The sequence below is a fragment of the Gymnoscopelus microlampas genome (genome assembly GCF_963454915.1).
Source record: "Gymnoscopelus microlampas genome assembly, chromosome: 15".
NCBI classification, from domain to species: Eukaryota; Metazoa; Chordata; class Actinopteri; order Myctophiformes; family Myctophidae; genus Gymnoscopelus; species Gymnoscopelus microlampas.
In genome coordinates, this window is record NC_139952.1 from 17,886,867 (window position 1) to 17,905,466 (window position 18,600).

The following is an 18,600-nucleotide window of genomic DNA, read 5'->3' on the forward strand; positions in this document are numbered from 1 at the left end:
AGCTTTGGTGCTGGTCCTTTTTGTATTTGCCATTCTGATATTCGTTTTATTTATCACCTTTTATTTATCTGATTTTCCAATTTCTCATTTGTTTTTCTCTTCCTATTTTTTATCATTCTCCTCTTCCTCTGCAAGTATGGTGAACTATTTTTAAGTACAGTATTTGTCTCCACACATTAGATCAGGTCACAGGTGTGAAATGACATTTAGGTGTAGCTTTTACAGCTGAACAAGTAAAGGACTATTATACTCTATTACTTTGAGGGGTTTTTGGCAGCTCATTTATATTCTAAAGGGGAATTATTGAGAAGATAATACAGACAGATTGTACTGGTCGGTAGGTGAACAACAGAGATTTTGCTGTATTGATTTCTAGATTTGCACTGGCAGTCGGTGCATCATCTGTTCCACAAGATTAATGACTGCATCCTAACTAAATGCTCAGTTGCGTTTTTTTTTTTGTCAAGCAATTGCAACTACACATGCCCTGTGGGTATGGTTGCTATAAATATCCCTAAGGCTTGTCACGAAACTTGATGTTTTGGACCCTACTACATAAGAAAACCACCGAACTAACCGCCCATTCTAAATTCTCTGGGCATTCCTAGACTCATGGCCCAGTTTAGCTATCTTGCTTTTCCCCTGACACTGACCCTGTGTCATGTGGTTTTGGTGTCTCAATTTCCAATACTTTACTTTCCACAGCTTGGATTTATAGCTTCATAACACTGTACATAGGAATGTGTATCATGATTTGTTTGTTACCTTGTGTTTGTGGTATTTGTACAGTGAATGCAAAATAATCCCCTCCCTTGTGGTGCAAGAAGCTTGTAGCTAAAAAGCTGCGAGGATCTGTTGCAAAAACGTGATCTTCAAATCAATTTGTCACACCATCAAATTTCGCATCTCTTATCAACTTGCAATCTGCCTGAAGTGAAAGTTGAGTTAAAGTACTGAAGTATTTGCTTTACAAAAACACTTCAGTAGGCCTACTCAAAAGTACAAATTACAAAGTACATTTTCTTTTTAATGTCAATGCATTGCTGTATTAACATTAGACATTTCCCCCCTAAATTCAAAGATATTACAATAGTAAACATAGCAGTTCTACAAACTCACAACACACCACAACGCAATCTGTGTAGATCTGCTATTTTAATTATACTAGAGGCTACGCGGCCCTCACCTTAACACACTGCTGATCCGACTGATATGCCCATATATGGAGATCTTTATCTGTCAGTCCTTGTCCCTTTTATGCCCATAGGAGATCTCTGTATCTGTCACTCCTTGTCCCTTTTATGGCCATATATGGAGATCCCTGATGTCATCAGTATATGCCATATGGACATGCTGATATGCCCATATGAGATCCCTGATGTCATCAGTATATGCCCATATATGGATATGCCCATATATGGAGATCTCTGTATCTGTCAGTCCTTGTACCTTTTATGACCGTATATGGAGATCCCTGATGTCATCAGTATGCCCATAACCTATATGGGCAGGCCTCTTTTTGTGCCCATATATTGAGCCACTGATTTGTTTCATGCCATGATGACACATTGAGGTTAGACAACACAGTCAGAGGTCCATCCTCCCTTAAGCCAATTTTAATATAGGATTTGAAATGGGGCTTAAATGGTTAATTCATAATGTACTTTATTCCCTTCCTAGAAATGTGGTGGAGTCAAAAGTGCAATATTTGTCCTTGAAATGTGGAGTGAAAGTCACAAGTATCCAAAAAATCACACCCTGTGTGAAGGTAGCGGCGCCTTTGATACATTTTGTCATCGATATGTGTTTATAATGTGTTTATAGCCACGTGTCACGTGAAGCTTGACCAATCACTTTGTTGACGTACGCACCTGACCAATCAGAACGTTGACGCACACGGACAAAGTCAGGTATAGAGCAGGATCCGCTCGGCTAGCGCCGCTAAAAATCACACCCTGTGTGAAGAGAGTGGTGCCTTTGATGAGCCCCGTATTGATGTTGTCATCAATGTTTGTTTATTGGACATACATACATACGGACGGACACACAGACAAAGTCAGATATAGGAGTGGTTGGCACCACTCAAAAATCACACCCTGTGTGAAGAGAGTGGTGCCTTTGATGAGACCCGTATTGATGTTGTCATCAATGTTTGTTTTTTGGACATACGGACGGACACACAGACAAAGTCAGATATAAGAGTGGTTGGCACCACTCAAAAATACAAACTATGTAAATACTTCTATGCTCACTACTGCACCTGTGCTCTGAGGTTCTACTGCTCTGGTGTGGGGAGGTACCTTATAACTCTATGGGAGATACTACTTAGAGCAGTGGTTCAACCTGTGGGTCTGGACCACATGATTTTGGTGGGGTCCCCAGATGACAGTGAAGTGACAATTTAAGGACTTTTATGACCTTTTTAATACCTCAAAAAGAAAGAAAAGAAAAAGACCATTACTGCATCAAAAGTAATCAACAAACTACAATAAGAACTGATCAAAAATTGGCCAAATTGTCAAATAATATAAGAAATAGGCAAAAAAAAAAGAAAATTGCCGATCTTCAGGCTCACAACGCCTCGCAACGTGAGGCATTGTGAGCTTGTAGACCACTGATAATGGTATGGATAATGTAGGCTATGTATGGGAACATGTATTCATAGTGATTTGGAGTTTATATGAAGTTTAGATATGTTTTGTTAGGTTTATTGATGCAATGATGATTATGAATTGACTTTTGATATATATGTATTGTATGTTTTTTGGTTCTAGTTTTCACGTTGAGAGTGACCACAAATAAAATGGTAAACTCATCAGTCGAGCCTCAACTCCACATCCTTCATGTCCGGCTGGGTCCGCTACAGTTTGTCCGTCTCATAGTCCATCCATATATCATTAAAAAGGGTTTAAATAACTTTCCCATTGTCCGTACGATTTCTTTTTCTTTTAAAAAAAAAATACAAATGAAAGTTTTATTAGAAAAGTAGACATGTAGAAACTGATGGTTGACATCAACCCAGAAAGCCCACTTTCTGCCTCTTCTTCCCCAGACACTCTTCCTTCTCCAGCAAAGACATAAGGGGGGCATGGAGGGCCTTGCCCACCCGTTTGCCTGCCTCCGTCATCTTAAAGATGCTTTCTGGGTCCAGACTACCTCCTCCCACCTTTCTCACACAGGTCACCATACCCGCGTGTGTGACGGAGATGAGCAGGGTGGCCACAGAGCAAGCCTTCTCCTGCAGCGTAGGGTCCACCACATGGCGATGACCCTCCTTAGTAAGGTGGGTCATCGCCATGTGTAAGGTGACCTTACACAAGGTCACTATACAAGGAACATTCTGTACGTTCAACCTCATGCAGTCATAAGGGTCGTCTGATAACTCGATGTCCTTTCCTCCTTCATCATCTTCTGACATGTGCACTTTGGGAATTTTGGTGTTAAAGAGAGCTGCTTTAATAGCTATTGAGATGGCATCGTACAGGTTTCCATCACACTGCAGCAGCAACACATCAACATAGAGCACCCAGCAGTGTTCTCCAGCACTGATGCAGAGACTCTGCAGGTCCAAACAGCGTTTGTTGTTGAAGACTTTGCAGAGAGTGTTACTCAGTTCTGTCCCGAGTTCCTCGCCACCCCGACCCTCAAACTCTGGAGTGGCATTGGCTGAACAGTCAACAAAAAACTCCAGATATGCTTCATCTGGAACTAGAGGTCTTGGTTTCCCAATCTCAGCCTTGACTCCAACTAGGACTGCCGAATCACCCAGGGTAATTTTGGCTGATCCGTCTGTGTTGGTGACCACGTCTGTCTCGATCTCCATGTGTCTGTAGTCTTCACAGCTCCGTCCATCCACTCGCAGGCCATCTCGTATACCATGCAGTATATACAATTTCTCGGCTTCGCTGACTTGTACAGTTGCCATTATATAAAAAGACTGTAACAGGCCTGAAAAGGTTGAGAACCACTGACTTATGAGTAAATATGGGGAGGTATGTCTTCCAAACCTGTAGGTGGCGGTGTAGCGACATCATGCTGACGTTGACGCTCTGACGCATGTGCGTGACGCGTGCGTGACATTGACATCAGAAGAGGAGGTACTATAGTTATTTTCATGGTTATTTAACTTAATAGCACGAAACTGGGTCGTTATTCACCTAACTTGTGTATAGCTGGCCATTCAACTGTGATCTGCGGCGTTATACGTCTTAACGAAAAGGCGACATAATTTTGGTGCTGCTGTGGAGGAGCTGGTAGAAGAATAGACAACGATCAGACTGGTATGTATAAATCAGGCAGCAGGCTTCAACCAGTGTTGCCATGTCCGCTTATTATAAGCGACTTTGGGCTGTTTTCCTGTTAAGCTGCTTGTAAATATTGGGAATTGCAGGTTGCGTTTTTTTTGGCCTTGTTTCTAAAGTGTAGTTGCTTATTAAAGGTAGGGTAAGTGATATTTTTGGGTTAAAACAAAAAGTATTTTGTTAAAGGGTTAAAGCACTATATTCTGATAGTAATCATTGCTATAGACTAGAGTGTTTGTTCAGTAACAGGAGTCTCCCCGTCTCTCCAGCTCTTTAATAAACAGAAAATACATTTTCCGGTAGGTGACAAAATCTCAGCCAATCAGGAGAAAGTACCAATTTTTAAGCTTCATGTTTATAGTGTTCCAGTTCCAATTTTGTCTGCTCATTTCTTGGTGTCATCACTTCCAATTTCACTTGTTTAATCTATATCCTGATTGAGTTCTCTATCCTGATTGGATACAATTGGAAATGAAACTGAAACAAAAATGCATTTTCTGTTTTATAAAGAGCTGGAGAGACAAGGAGACTCCTTTTACTGAACAAACACTCTAGCAATGAGTACTATCAGAATATAGAGTTATTTAACACTTATTTTAACCAAAGAAAATCACTTACCCTACCTTTAACTAAAGTTGCTTAAATCAGTGGTTCCCTAATCTCTCAAGAACAGATTCTGCTCTGTTTTTCCTTTTCATTTGGCGATGGATGGGTTCCCAGATTGGTGGTTCCCTAGCTGTAGTATACAACCCTCGTAGACGTGTTGTATACTACAGCTAGTGGTTCCCAAACATGTCCAGGACAAGGACCCCCAAATTAATATATTTGTTGTAGACCACAAAATATTTTGTGCCAGAGACCCCCATACAAGATTTTGTGGATTTCAAAATATTCCAAATGTTCAAGATTTTATTTGAAAATAGCACATATACAAGTGAGCTTGTAAATATGCTATTTTCAAATAGCCAATGTACATAGGTCATAAGTGCTCATTGGGCTTGTTTTCATAGACCTGGTTGCTTGTTTCTCTCGCAAGATCTGGAAACACTGCCTTCAACCTTGCGAGGCTACTAGGCTAGCAGCTGCTACTACCTGGTATAACTCTATGGGTTAAGGTTAACCTCATATTAATGTTCTTATTATGAATTTCTAACCCTACAGGAGAATGAGGCTGACGGCCTTCCTATCGATGGCAGCCAAGGCTGTTATCCCCAAAGACTACCGCTATGGCAGCAGCAGACCCTGGACCGTGGCTGCAAAGAGACGCAACCCTCCAGGGAAGAAGAGGAGGAAGGTGTTTGTGGAGCCTCTGGCCAATGTAGACTGGACTGTTCTAAGAGGAGACACGGTAAGCAAGGAGGGAATCAATCAATGGTGTAAAGTAACTCATTTACTCAAGTACTGTACTTAATTTTTTGGGGTATTTTTTACTTTACTGGAGTACTTCCAATTTTCAAAACTTTTACTTTTACTCCACTACATATCTCAATGTAGTGGCAATTCTTGTACTTTTACTCCACTGCAAGTATTTGAACTTTTAAGTTACTAGTTACTTTTCACATATAAATGACTATATATTAAACATACATATTATTAACCACTTTAGCCCTATTTTATACATATGCTATAAGTAGTACTTTAAGTAGATTTTGATGCCAATAGAGGATATGCGCATGCTTAAAGTGAATGGCACATCGAGTGGCAAAGCAACATGCAAAGTGAGTTTAACATTGTTTAATGTTGTTTAATGCAATCAGATATGACTTTTCTGTTTGGATGCATGGGCTGTCAAGGCCAGAAAGTCTTTTTTTGACACTCAGTAGGCATTCCTGCATAACTTCCGGGTTTGATGATGATGTCACACGCATATCCTCTATACTGTTTTTTGGGACGGTGTAACCGCCCCCTATAAGTGAGGTTTGGACACTGACCAATCCTGCACCGTGATTGGCCAATAGTCTACAACGCAGTCTACAACGCTAACCCTTCCACAGTCAATGCAAATCTATACTTTTGCAAAGTCAGCCAATCATATTACAGCTAGTGTCATCACCACTAGCTGTAATGTGATTGGCTGACTTTGCAAATTCAGGACTGATTGGCTAGCGAAACACATGACACATGTGCAGCCCTATGAATAGCAGTATGGACTTAAAAAAACACATTTATGTTTTCTTTAAGTGAGTCATGTTGTGATGACCACACACCGCCCACTTCACACTGGGTGTGATTTTTAGCGGCGCTAGCCGCGGATCCTGCTCTATTCCTGACTTTGTCCGTGTGCGTACGTCAACGTTCTGATTGGTCAGGTGCGTCAACAAAGTGATTGGTCAAGCTTCACGTGACACATGGCTATAAACACATTATAAACACATATCGATGACAAAATGTATCAAAGGCGCCGCTACCTTCACACAGGGTGTGATTTTTTACTTGTAAGAGAGTATTTTTATATTGTTATTTGTGGTATTGCTACTTTTACTTAAGTAAAATATCTGAGTACTTCTTCCACCACTGGGAGGGAATGGAGTAAGGATAACATCCTTTTAACTGCCTGGCATTAATTCACCCACTTCTTGGCAGCTGTGGGTATATGGAATAACACTGAAAAGTTCCAGTACTGCATCTGCAGTCATTTAAGATATTAACTAACTTTAATGGTTACTCTTCATAATAAGTATCACTTCATAATGTCTCGAAATCTAGAGCCACACAATCTATACAAGTTATTGTATATATCTTTCTAAAGTGGATAGATAGTGTATACTGTATATAGAAATGCACTAAGGGAGATCTCAGAATCTCTCACACATGATGAAAAACAATGCATGTTAAACGGTGCATGGCGTTAAAGTGAAATGTGTGTCCCCTTTTCCCAGGTTGAGATTCTAGCAGGGAAAGACAAAGGAAAACAGGGAAAGGTGACCCAAGTCTTCCGACACAGAAACTGGGTTATCCTGGATGGACTGAATACAGTAAGAAAACACAACCCTCTCGAAACATTATTAGTTGAGATACCCACTACCCAGTGCAAGTAACCTGCACTGTATACAACATAACTTAAACCTGAATAAGGTAAAGAGTCTAGACAATGTTTTTTTTTTAGATTGTAAATTTAACATCACATGCTGAGATTTGCCCAATGTCATCTTTCTTATGATGTTCTTTAAGTGGGTTTAAATTTCATCTCCTTGCGTCTGTTATTTCATACATCACAATACACATGTAAATCATCTTGACCAGTTATAAATCTTGAATTTGCATTAGCAGTGTAATAAAGCACTGTCAGTAGGAAACAAATTCATTGTAAAGTGTAGGAATTTAGTACGGACTTAAAAAGTGCACGTTGGCAGCACTATAAGTGCCGTCATGGTTAAATAACTGCTTGATTCACAGATGACAACCTTTAGTTTTGCACCATACTGCAGTGACTGTTGCCATGACAGAACTACTGCAGCATGTACTTACTCCTGAGCTCCACCAGAGGGCGCCAGATAGCATGGCTGGGAGGCTCACCAGTCATTCTTGCACACATCTGTAAACTTGGACATTGATGAGAGAGGCTGTTGAGACCTACAGTGGTACATTTTTGATGAATGCAATTAACGGTGAAAAGTGAGATCTAATGATTTTCTGCCTCAGCATTTCAGATTCATTGGCAAATCTGGTGATTACCGTGGGACCTACATTGCCAGTGAGGCCCCAATTCTACTACGCGACATTGCCATCATCGACCCCACAGACAGGTACATTTATTCCAATGCAGAACTAAATAATCCTTGAGCCTTTATTCCCCTTTATACAGTATGTAGAGTGACAAGAACACGGGAAGCGTGCAGGGGAGTGACATGCAGCGACTGGCTCATTCCAGAATCGAACTGGGTACTCGCTGTTAGTCATTAGAGGTTAGAGCCCATGCGGTATGTACCCTAACCACTGGGCTAACAGGTCACCCCATAATCTGCCTTTTTACTTATATGCCCAGCCCAGTTCAGTGATAGAATGTTGACTGAACCATTGGCCGGGGAATTGCAGGTTATAAAGTCCTTATCTTGCACCAAGAAATGTTGTTATAGCTCTTCTTATCATTTGTATTAGATATTTCTTTACACAGGCTGAATTATTTGATGGCTTTTTTAAAACACTGATCTTATTTCTCCAGGAAGCCCACTGAAGTGGAGTGGAGATTCACAGAAGAGGGGGAAAAGGTCCGGGTGTCTATAAGGACAGGAAGAATCGTTCCCAAGCCCGTCGTTGAGCGCAGGGATGGCATCATACCTCAACAATGGAAGGGTAAGCTGATCAAGACGTGCAGTCATGTTTGGATTGTGTATATGTGTGTGTGTGTTCATACATAATGTTCAAAACATTAAACAATTTGTAATGGTCACAGGTGTGTAATCATAGACTATTATTAGTAACAGGTTTGAACACAGCTCAGCCAAACGTAATGAAGGACCGGAACTGTCCATTTCAAAAATGACTTCTTTGGGAGTAATGACATGGCCAAAGTAAAAGGGCTTTTATTGCTCAACCATACTATGCATAATGTTTTGTATATCCAGAATCACCCCAGGGAATCTGAAACAGTTGTCAGCTAGTCTAGATTCAATTTTTCAAAATATTTAGTATCTCTGCTTCAATAAAGTCATGTAATAATAAAACTTGGAATGCCTTTCTCCTCTAGGAGTTTAACAGGTCAAGTAACAGACATACCTTTTCTTTTTTCAAATGTGATTAAACTTACCAGTATGATTGTGCCACCACAGATGGTCCTAAAGATACCAATCCAGAGGACACTCTAGAGAAGACATACGTACCATCATTGAAAACCCTAGAGGAGGAGGTGATGGAGAAACTGAACATCCAGGAGCCCAGGAGGCAGCGGCGGTCATACTGGTATTGAGAAGAGACCCTCAGAGACAATTATTATAAATCCCAAGTCTCCCATTCTTGCACCATCCTATTATCAGTCTGGAAGGATTTCTGGAGGTACAATGTTATGGAGAGATTCTGTGGAATTACATGTTGCTAAAAGGGTTGATGTGAGCAGTCTCTTTAAAATGCTGGTGTAACATCCAAGGGAGAAATCTCTGGTATTGTAATATACAGTATTTGAGACAGAGACTCAAACATGCTAACGCAGTGTTTCAAATGGGATCACAACTTTCTCTTTTCATTGTTTTTTTCCCCATTATAAATAAACAGTAAACAAATACATTTTTAAGTATTTGTTTTTTGTGCTGTCAGTAAGATACTTTTGTGTATCAAATGTGTTCAGATAGTTCAAGAAGACTTCAGATTGAGCATGACTTTCAGATTTACCATTCATGCTGTTGCATTCCAAAATTAGCTACTTGTTTGACCTTGCCCTGTTAAAGTTGTCAAATGTGTTGTAACTGACTGATTTTTTATAACTTTTTAACTTTTAACAAATATTTCAGTGTGCATAAAGCATAGGAAGTTCCATTAGTTACCCAACCATTCAAACGTGTGAATAGCAGCCTTAAATGACGTCCATGTGGACGTCATTTAAGGCATTGAGTCAGCACTTTCAGCAGCTAACTGAAGCTTTTAAAAGCAGCCTTTCAACTGAGATGCTGAGCTTATAACTGGGGCCAACTTGTTGGTAAAGCTCTAAATTTGGTAGACGGAGACACGCTGACATTAAGGTTTTAGAGAACATGGTCAATTGTGTGCCAGAAACAATACTTTGTGTACCATCTGGTCTTGTAAAACAGATGGGATATATGGGCCAGAACGTACATTATTCCTTGTATTAGCAAAGGATCACTGCCAGTTTGATGATTTATGATTTTAAAATAGATTGATTAGTCTACAGTAGCCCAGGCATAATGCCCTCTCCCACTGTAGTTGTAAAATATGATTCTCTCTTTCCAATTCGTCTGGGAGAAGTTCCGAGTACCAAGTAATGGAGATGTTCCAGAAGGAAATGCTTTGGTGCAAGGCAACTCAGACTGGGTAGTTCCAGTACAGTTCTCACAGTATCCTTATTACAGGGACAGAGCTCTCAGCTCTGTACCTGTTTTATTATTGGCAGTATTCTGTCACTTCTTCTTCTTCTTCTTCTGCCACTTTTCGCAGTTCTGGCTGAACCGTGCTGTCGCTTTTTACGAAACTCGGCCATATGGTAGATGGTCATGAGAAACGATCAAAAAATAATTCTCACAATCTTTCGTCCAAAGGTGGCGCTATAGCACTCAATTGAAAATGCCAACTTTGAACAGGTACAACTCATGCCCTGTTTGACCTACAGCCATGAAACTTGGATACACATATGCGTCTCCTCATGCTGAACAACTTTCACACGTGACTTTTGACCTCTGACCTTTAGATCTCCCACCATTTTGAATTATATGAAAAACAGTCATTGGCTCCTAACTTCTGCATTTTTTCACTTATGGAAATTCCGCCGCCTAGAAGTTGTCGGCAGAGGTCCAAAGTTCAAGTGTCAAACGTTTCGTGCAAATTGCTCCAAAATCCTAGGATTCCATAGATTTTAACTATTGCAGTTTTATGAAAATTATTCATCTGCGCCTAAAACATACATGCAGACTCACATTTCTTTGAAACTTTGCAGAAATGTACAGGGTCATTCCAAATATCACTGAAACCAATCTTACTCCAATTGGCCAAAGGGGGGCGCTATAGCAATTTTTTGAAAATGCAGACTTTAAACAGGCATAAGTCATGCCTCGTTTGGCCGAAAGTCGTGAAACTTGCTTACACATGTGCCTTGACTCATGAGGAACACACGTATCGATTTGACCATTAAGCTCCGCCCTTAGATTTTCCGCAATTTTGAGCAGTTTGAAAAATACTTGTTTTTGCCAGTTCTGGCTTAACCGTGCATACGCTTTTTACGAAACTCGGCCATATGGTAGATGCTCATGAAAAACTACCAAGAAATAATTCTCACACTCATTCGTCAAAGGGTGGCGCTATAGCACTCAATTGAAAGTGCCAACTTTGAACAGGTACAACTCATGCCCTGTTTGACCTACAACCATGAAACTTCGATACACAGTGGTCTGACTTTTGACCTCTGACCTTTAGATTGCCCACCATTTTGAATTATATGTAAAACAGCCATTGGCTCCTAACTTCTGCATTTTTTCACTTATGGAAAATCCGCTCCCATCATTATGTCGGCAGAGGTCCAAAGTTCAAGTGTTAAACGTTTCGTGCAGATTGCTCCAAAATCCCAGGATTCCATAGATTTTAACTATTGCAGTTTTATGAAAATTATTCATCTGCCCCTAACACATACATGCAAGACTCACATTTCTTTGAAACGTTGCAGTAATGTAGAGAGTCATTCCAAATATCACTGAAACCAATCTCACTCCAATTGGCCAAAGGGGGGCGCTATAGCAATTTTTTGAAAATGCAAATTTTAAACAGGCAAAAGTCATGCCTCGTTTGGCCGAAAGTTGTGAAACTTGCTTACACTTGTGCCTTGACTCATGAGGAACACATCTATCGCTTTGACCAGTAAGCTCCGCCCTTAGATTGTCCGCAATTTTGAGCAGTTTGAAAAACACTTAAACCCAGGATTTTTCAGCTATTTGCGTGAAACTGTATCATCTGTGTGATCTCCTTTTTCAAAGTTCCTTGTCTGTTGGTCCAATGGCGTCTCCCTTAAATGAGTGCCTCACAATCTCAAGGTCGTCAGTTCAAGCCTCACTTGCAGACTTCATTTAAGTTGAATTGCAAACAACATGACTGTATCAATGAATACATGTGCAAATGGTAAAGATAACCTGAAATGCATATTTGAGAGTACGTATGACATACTTCATTCTGAAAATAGCCGATCTACAATCTCAATCTATTCCGTTTCCATGGCGCTCTCTCTCTCTCTCTCTCTCTCTCTCTCTCTCTCTCTCTCTCATCAAACTATTCTGTTTCCATGTCTCTCTCTCTCTCTCTCATCTATTCCGTTTCTATCTCTCTCTCTCTCTCTAGTTTCCATGTCTCTCTCTCTCTCTCTCTCTCTCTCTCTCTCTCTCTCTCTCTCTCTCTCTCTCTCTCTCTCTCTCTCTCTCTCTCTCTCTCTCATATCAAACTATTCTGTTTCCATGTCTCTCTCTCTCTCTCTCTCTCATCTATTCCGTTTCTATCTCTCTCTCTCTCCAGTTTCCATGTCTGTCTCTCTCTCTCTCTCTCTCTCTCTCTCTCTCTCTCTCTCTCTCTCTCTCTCTCTCCAGTTTCCATCTCTCTCTCTCTCTCTCCAGTATCCATGTCTGTCTCTCTCTCTCTCTCCAGTATCCATCTCTCTCTCTCTCCCATGATGGCTGTGTTGTGTAGTCAAATGGAGCCACTAGTAAGCTGTCAAACACACAAACAAACAAACACACAAACTCTTTCTCTCTCTCTCTCTCTCTCTCTCTCTCTCTCTCTCTCTCTCTCTCTCTCTCTCTCTCTCTCTCTCTCTCTCTCTCTCTCTCTCTCTCTCTCTCTCTCTCTCTCTAGTTTCCATGTCTGGCCCTGTATTATCGCTGCTTGCAGCTATATTTTGACTTGATATACTGTGGAAATGCAGAAACCAACATGACCTCTCTATGAATGTATGGCCTATTGTAAGAAATTACATCAAACAAGCTATTCACAATGAGAAGAATCAATTGAACTAATAGACTCTAATAACATCTGGTACTGTAAATGTAACCTTTGTTCACAGAGGGAAGGATTGCTGAACTGGAATGCTTTATTTCAGCATCGCCCTGCATACTCACACAGTGGTGTCTTTTATGGTCAATGAGTGGTAGAGGCTGGAGTCATTAATTCAATTCCCCCAAAACTGAGCTTTTACCTGATTGCATGTGGCTATGCACTGACCTGGATACATCAGTCTAATATATTTACTACTATTTTGAGGCAACCTAGATAATACGCATATTTGCCAATGTGGTTACCTCCACCGTACCACATTATTTGTTTCCACCTAGTCATCAGTTCTTTGCCACTCCCCTACTGTTTATTTTATAAAGTATCTCTTTTTATGTTAGCCATTAACTGCCATTTTGGTTAGATTACTATGTGTGTGTGTGTGTGTGTGTGTGTGTGTGTGTGTTCCTTATTCAGTGCCAGCATCAGTCACTTAAAATACTGTAGCTACTTTGTCTAGCATTCATCCTGAAGATGCCATGCCATACTTTTCTGTAAGGCTGCTAAGCTCTCGCCCCAATTGTATGTTAGTGAGATAGAAGGGACGGAGAGCTATCTGAGTTATACTTGGTTGCATGCTGTGTCACACGCAGAAAATAGCAGATCTACAACCTCACAACATGTCACAGTGTGACATGTTTGAGCTTGTAGATCTGCTATTTTCGGTGCACGACACCCATGCACAACTAAAAGTCACCCGTAATGCATATTAAGTCTGTAACCAGATTTTTTGCTCAATGGTTCGCCACGGCTATTGATTTACCCAGTCTAATGTTACCTCTTGCTAAGTCTCCGACTGCAACTAGCTTTCATGCCAGATGGTGACACAAAAGAAATGGTGTGTCACAGCTATTAAAATTGCGTCATGATTTCATTCTGGCCATACATATCCTAATTTTTGGTCAGTTTAATAATATCATGCTGAGAGCATGGTAAACCAATGGCTTGGCTGAGCTGGCTGTGTCTTACTGGAAGAGGGAGTGCAGAGCTACTTTCCCAGACTGGTAGCTCTTTCCCAGTTTGCCTCTGCCACGCATCCCATGAGGAAAAAAAAGGAGCCAGTCAGTGGAAACTGGGTTTTTGAGGTTTCTTTTAAAGGGAGGAAAAGTGATTCAATCGCTGGTTGTCTTTCTTGTATTGTGGATTCCAGGATGGGATTACGTGTGTGAGGTGGAAAGTTTGGTTGTGGAGTTACACCTGGTTGCTAGGGGATTTATCTCAAGATATATTGTGGCGTCTTACTCTTCTTTCTTACTGTTCATTTGTCTCTTTTCTTCCACCAACACAACATTTTTACCTACTTTGAGACGGGTAACCCTAAGTGACCTTTGAGAATATCCTGATCTTGTAATTATTGTTTCATGGCAAATCGTGGGGGATGCTGGCAGCCCAGTTAAGTGATACCACAGAAGGTGATTCAAGCAGAGTAGATGAGACCGCACATAAACACAGCATGCACTAGTCTCTAGTTTAGCTGATGAGTTCATGATGCCCATTCATGGTAGCTAATTAATCCCACCTGTAGATGCAGGATGGCGGTCCTCTGTAATCGCAGAATAGAAATATTGGATCAGTTTTTCTTGTTTGATAATAAAACAATTATAACACCCCTTTCTCTCTATTAAGAGTTGTAGGGGTTTTTCACTTTGAAACACTCCTGGGGTCATTTTAACATAAATTATGGCTTTTGTGTGCACCCCAGACAGTTTTTAACGTATATAGAAGATAGATAGATAGATAGATAGATAGCTAGATAGATAGATAGATAGATGGATTGATAGATACAGTAGATAGCCAGAGCCAGCACAGCAGTACAAGTTACAGATAAGGACAAAGAAGTACAATAGGCACAGAAAAATAACACAACAGGGCTTGTCTGATAAAATGAATATCAAATACCTAAATATAAAACTGTCTGGAGTGTGCACACAAAAGCCTGAGTAGACATTAACATGTCCCCAGTTGTGTTTTAAAGTAAAATACCCATTTAACGTATTTATTAATCTACCTCATGGCTCAATAAGGTGCTTGATAAATAGCATTGCTTTCTCATTGACATAAAATGGGTGTATATTGCTCCCTTGAATTTCTGCCAGGACATTAAACATTTAGACATAAAAAACATTTAGAACCGCCACTCTCTACTCTCAAGTCACTTGTTGACTGAAGCTCAGTTACAGTATAATGATGGTGTGTAATTATAGTTATAAAGTTGCAGGAACTGTAGCCATAGACTACAGCCAAGGGTGTATATATATTTGTTCATAGTGTCAGAATTATCTTTAATTGGTAGGGTCTCTGTGCCTTAAACTCCACACAGGTTTTCGGTATATGCATATATCCATATATATATCATTTATGCTAAAGATGATGCCAGTTTAAGGAGTATCTGCAACTAGTCACAAGTTAGTAATATAAGGAGAGAGAGTCGCAAGCTAGTCCCAATCAGACACATCTCCCACTTTCATTAAACTTCATCCACTTTCATTCACTCCTCTCTGCCTTCTGTCTCTCATTACCCACTGCTAATTCCACTTTCTATTGTGCTAAGATTCAGTCCTCTGCCAAGAACCTGGGAGTGGTCCTGGACAGTCCGCTGTCCTTCAAGGCACACATTTCAGCGATCACTTGATCCTTTAAGTCTACACGCTGTACAACATTCGGAGTATCAGACCCTTCCTCACCAAGGACTAGTTGCTGTCCAATTCAAAACACTGGTGACCTACAATGCAATCAAGGGCATGGCATCCCGTCCCGCTACCTTCAGGACATGTTCCACCCCTATCCCTCTTCCCACACACTTTAATCAGCTTACACAGGATGGCTGTGCCTCCCTTCCCTACGACACCCTGGCCAATGCTCAAAGCATCCTAAACTATTCTCCCTCCTGGCTCCAAAGCTGTGGAATAACCTTTTCCCTCAGTCAGGACGGCAGACTCACTCCCCAGTCTGGAAACTCAACTCTTTTGACTCTACACATCATCCCCCAGCACTCCTCATTCCTTTATCACTTCTTGTTGCCTATTTTGATAGATTCTACTTATACTATGCAGATATGCAGAATGTTTTTTACTTGTTCACATGTACGTATGTTATTCAAATAGATATTATGTTTGTCCACAAATGCTAATAATGTCATTTGTTGACTAGAGTTCATGCCATTTACTCCTGCATGCACTTTGTAAGTTACTCTGGACAAGAGCATCTGCTAAACACCAACAAAGTCGCAGTATTTTCCCCATAGCAACAAAGAGGAAGAACAGAGAAAGATGCAGGCAGATTGTCTTTGAAATGCTTTGCCGCACCATTACATCACCTCTGGATCATCAACTCCATCATCCATATGTCTAGGTGAGTTGAAGTTGTCTGTCCAGACAGTTAAGCCAGTGTCTTGATGTTAAATTCCTCAGGTGTCCACCACCTCACAAGTGCTGGCCAAGGTGGCAGACGATCACTACAAAGCGCCATTCACTCTCCCTATAGTGGACGCAAGTGTCATTAAGGCGCCAGGGGGTCCAATTGGAAAGGAGAGGAAAAAATCTAGAAAATGTGCTCCTCTGAGAGCAGATCGTCACCAGGCCCGGTTGCCTACCCAGGGCCCGCCAAAAAGGGGCATCGCCGGAGGCCGCTATGGCTATTTAAGGGTCTTGGCATTGGAAAAGTTTGGGAACCCCTGCATTAAGCCAACAGCATCTTGGCAGCAGAAGTATCCATTGAACTTTATATTTTTATAGTGTCTGTTATTACTACCAATTGTTACCAGAATTATTTCTGATCAAATGTAGACATTAGTATACCAAGCTGTCTAATCATGTGCTAAAGGCTTTTATTTTGTAAATGGATGCTATACCATGACAATCCAGTGCACACTATAAACAAATTCTTAGGCAAGATGTGAGCTTTAAGTTCAGATGGGGCACAATTTAATTCTGGGCTCTACAGAGGATAACAGTAACAGTAGACCAAAGTTTCTCCACTTGTCTGGCAATATTGACAACAAAATGTAAAACTTTGTTTCTTATTATAGTACCTTTTCCCTAGTCGATTTAGTGTGTGGTACTGTAAGCTACTCTGTGATGTTCATGATCCAAATTTAACATGACTACCCGTACATTGCCGAGTGTACCACTTAGGGAAAGGTGACTTTCATCCTCCTTGTTATCCTCATTTGACCCTGGAAAGGAGAAACATTCACTTATGTTGTAGAAGAGCAAAGAATTTACTCAGCACAAAACCCCAAGTGCTGTTCACAATGTTCCACTGAAAATCAATTACAATAATGATTGTGATTTGTGACAGCCCCCGCAATCCCAGTTTTCATCACAATTTCAACTCTGTGAGTTGCAATTGTCTGCCCACACAGTGTCTTGGTGTTAATTCCCTCAACTTAGTGACTTACCACCAGTACATTTTCTCTCCATTGTAGTGTACTTGGTGGTACAATAGGCTACTCTGTGATGCTCAAAGATTTTGTGGTAAATTATTTTTTATACATCTTGCATAAATGTGGAAATTAACAGTATAGCCTACTTTAGGCATTTAACGGGCACTCCTTGACTCCTATGCACATGTGCTATGATTGAACAGATGTGGGGTTCACTAACAGTACATGTATCTGTTCATGTACTCATTAACGTTAGCTGGTGCAGCAGGTTGTCGACCGGTCCTCTGCACCATGCAAAGACAATAATGCAAAGTTGTTGTGAAAGGTTTGTAAGTGACTAATATTCCTGTGAACATGTTGCAGCACATGAATGCTGTTGTCTCTCACATAAGGTTTGTTCTTTTGCAAAATGCTGCAAAGTAATCGCCTCATTATTAGAGGAGTATTTTCAGACGTGGTCATATATGCACACTGACTGACATTCAAGAGGTGACCAGGGGACTAAAGAACAAAGCTTTGAAACAATAGGGGGAAACTATTTTAAAACTAAAATTAACATAACTTTGTTTATTTATAATTTAATGTGATTGCCAGAAAAGGGACACCGGCCTAAAAATGTGCCTTTGTTCAGTGTCATTGCTGTTGACTGGTGGTGGTGCTGCTGCTGCAGTAGTAGTATACCAGACCAGCAACCAGCATTTCAGCCTCAATTGTGCTGCGCTGCACTGAGTCAAATGGCAGAACCGGATGCAGGATAGGTGGGCACTAGGGACATGACATCTGGGCACCTTGATGTAAAATTGTCTATTTTGTCCAAAATGTTGACAAATAAACTATTATTAAGTCATGTAAAGTATACATGATGTGAACATACACCATGGTACATCATTATCACACTTCATTTTATCCTTCAACTTATTGTTTATGCCCCAAAATTACTGGATACACGGTTTTGTTGCAGTAATTGTAGAAAGTAAAGACCTTAATTGTCGAATGTTTAAGCTTGTTCTAATCATGTATAGGCTACTTTGTTTTACATAAGAACTTTTTACAAATATTTTATTTTTCAACATTTTGGACAAAATATCCAATTTAACACCGAGGTGCCCACTCTTCTTGGTGCCCACCTATCCTGCTACCGCAGAAGCACTCTGCCTCCTTCCTCCGTCAAGGCTGGCTTATTCAGGAACGCGTCAGTGCATTTCTCATTTTTTCCTTGCAGCA

The 18,600-nt window shown here is 40.6% G+C and overlaps 2 protein-coding genes across 2 annotated transcripts; one reads left to right on the top strand and one right to left on the bottom strand.

Annotated features, from left to right (window-relative positions):
* Positions 1–3,013: 3,013 nt before the first annotated feature.
* Positions 3,014–3,929, bottom strand: LOC311061894 (exosome complex component RRP42-like; the record flags this gene model as incomplete). Its single annotated transcript, XM_084080592.1, has 1 exon — positions 3,014–3,929. The coding sequence occupies exon 1, from the start codon at positions 3,923–3,925 to the stop codon at positions 3,014–3,016; it is 912 nt and encodes a 303-aa protein (XP_083936718.1). The 5' UTR covers positions 3,926–3,929.
* Positions 3,930–4,090: 161 nt separating this feature from the next.
* Positions 4,091–9,521, top strand: mrpl24 (mitochondrial ribosomal protein L24). Its single transcript, XM_084080593.1, has 6 exons — positions 4,091–4,280; positions 5,463–5,649; positions 7,181–7,276; positions 7,944–8,047; positions 8,464–8,594; positions 9,071–9,521. Exons 2-6 carry the CDS (start codon positions 5,467–5,469, stop codon positions 9,205–9,207), a joined length of 651 nt encoding a protein of 216 aa, XP_083936719.1. The 5' UTR covers positions 4,091–4,280; positions 5,463–5,466; the 3' UTR covers positions 9,208–9,521.
* The last annotated feature ends 9,079 nt before the right edge of the window (positions 9,522–18,600 follow it).

Coding starts and splice junctions, on each gene's coding strand:
- mrpl24 (XM_084080593.1), top strand. CDS start 5,467: ATGAGGCTGACGGCCTTCCTATCGATGGCAGCCAAGGCTGTTATCCCC. Junction 5,650..7,180: donor CTGTTCTAAGAGGAGACACG/GTAAGCAAGGAG, acceptor CCCTTTTCCCAG/GTTGAGATTCTAGCAGGGAA. Junction 8,595..9,070: donor CATACCTCAACAATGGAAGG/GTAAGCTGATCA, acceptor GTGCCACCACAG/ATGGTCCTAAAGATACCAAT.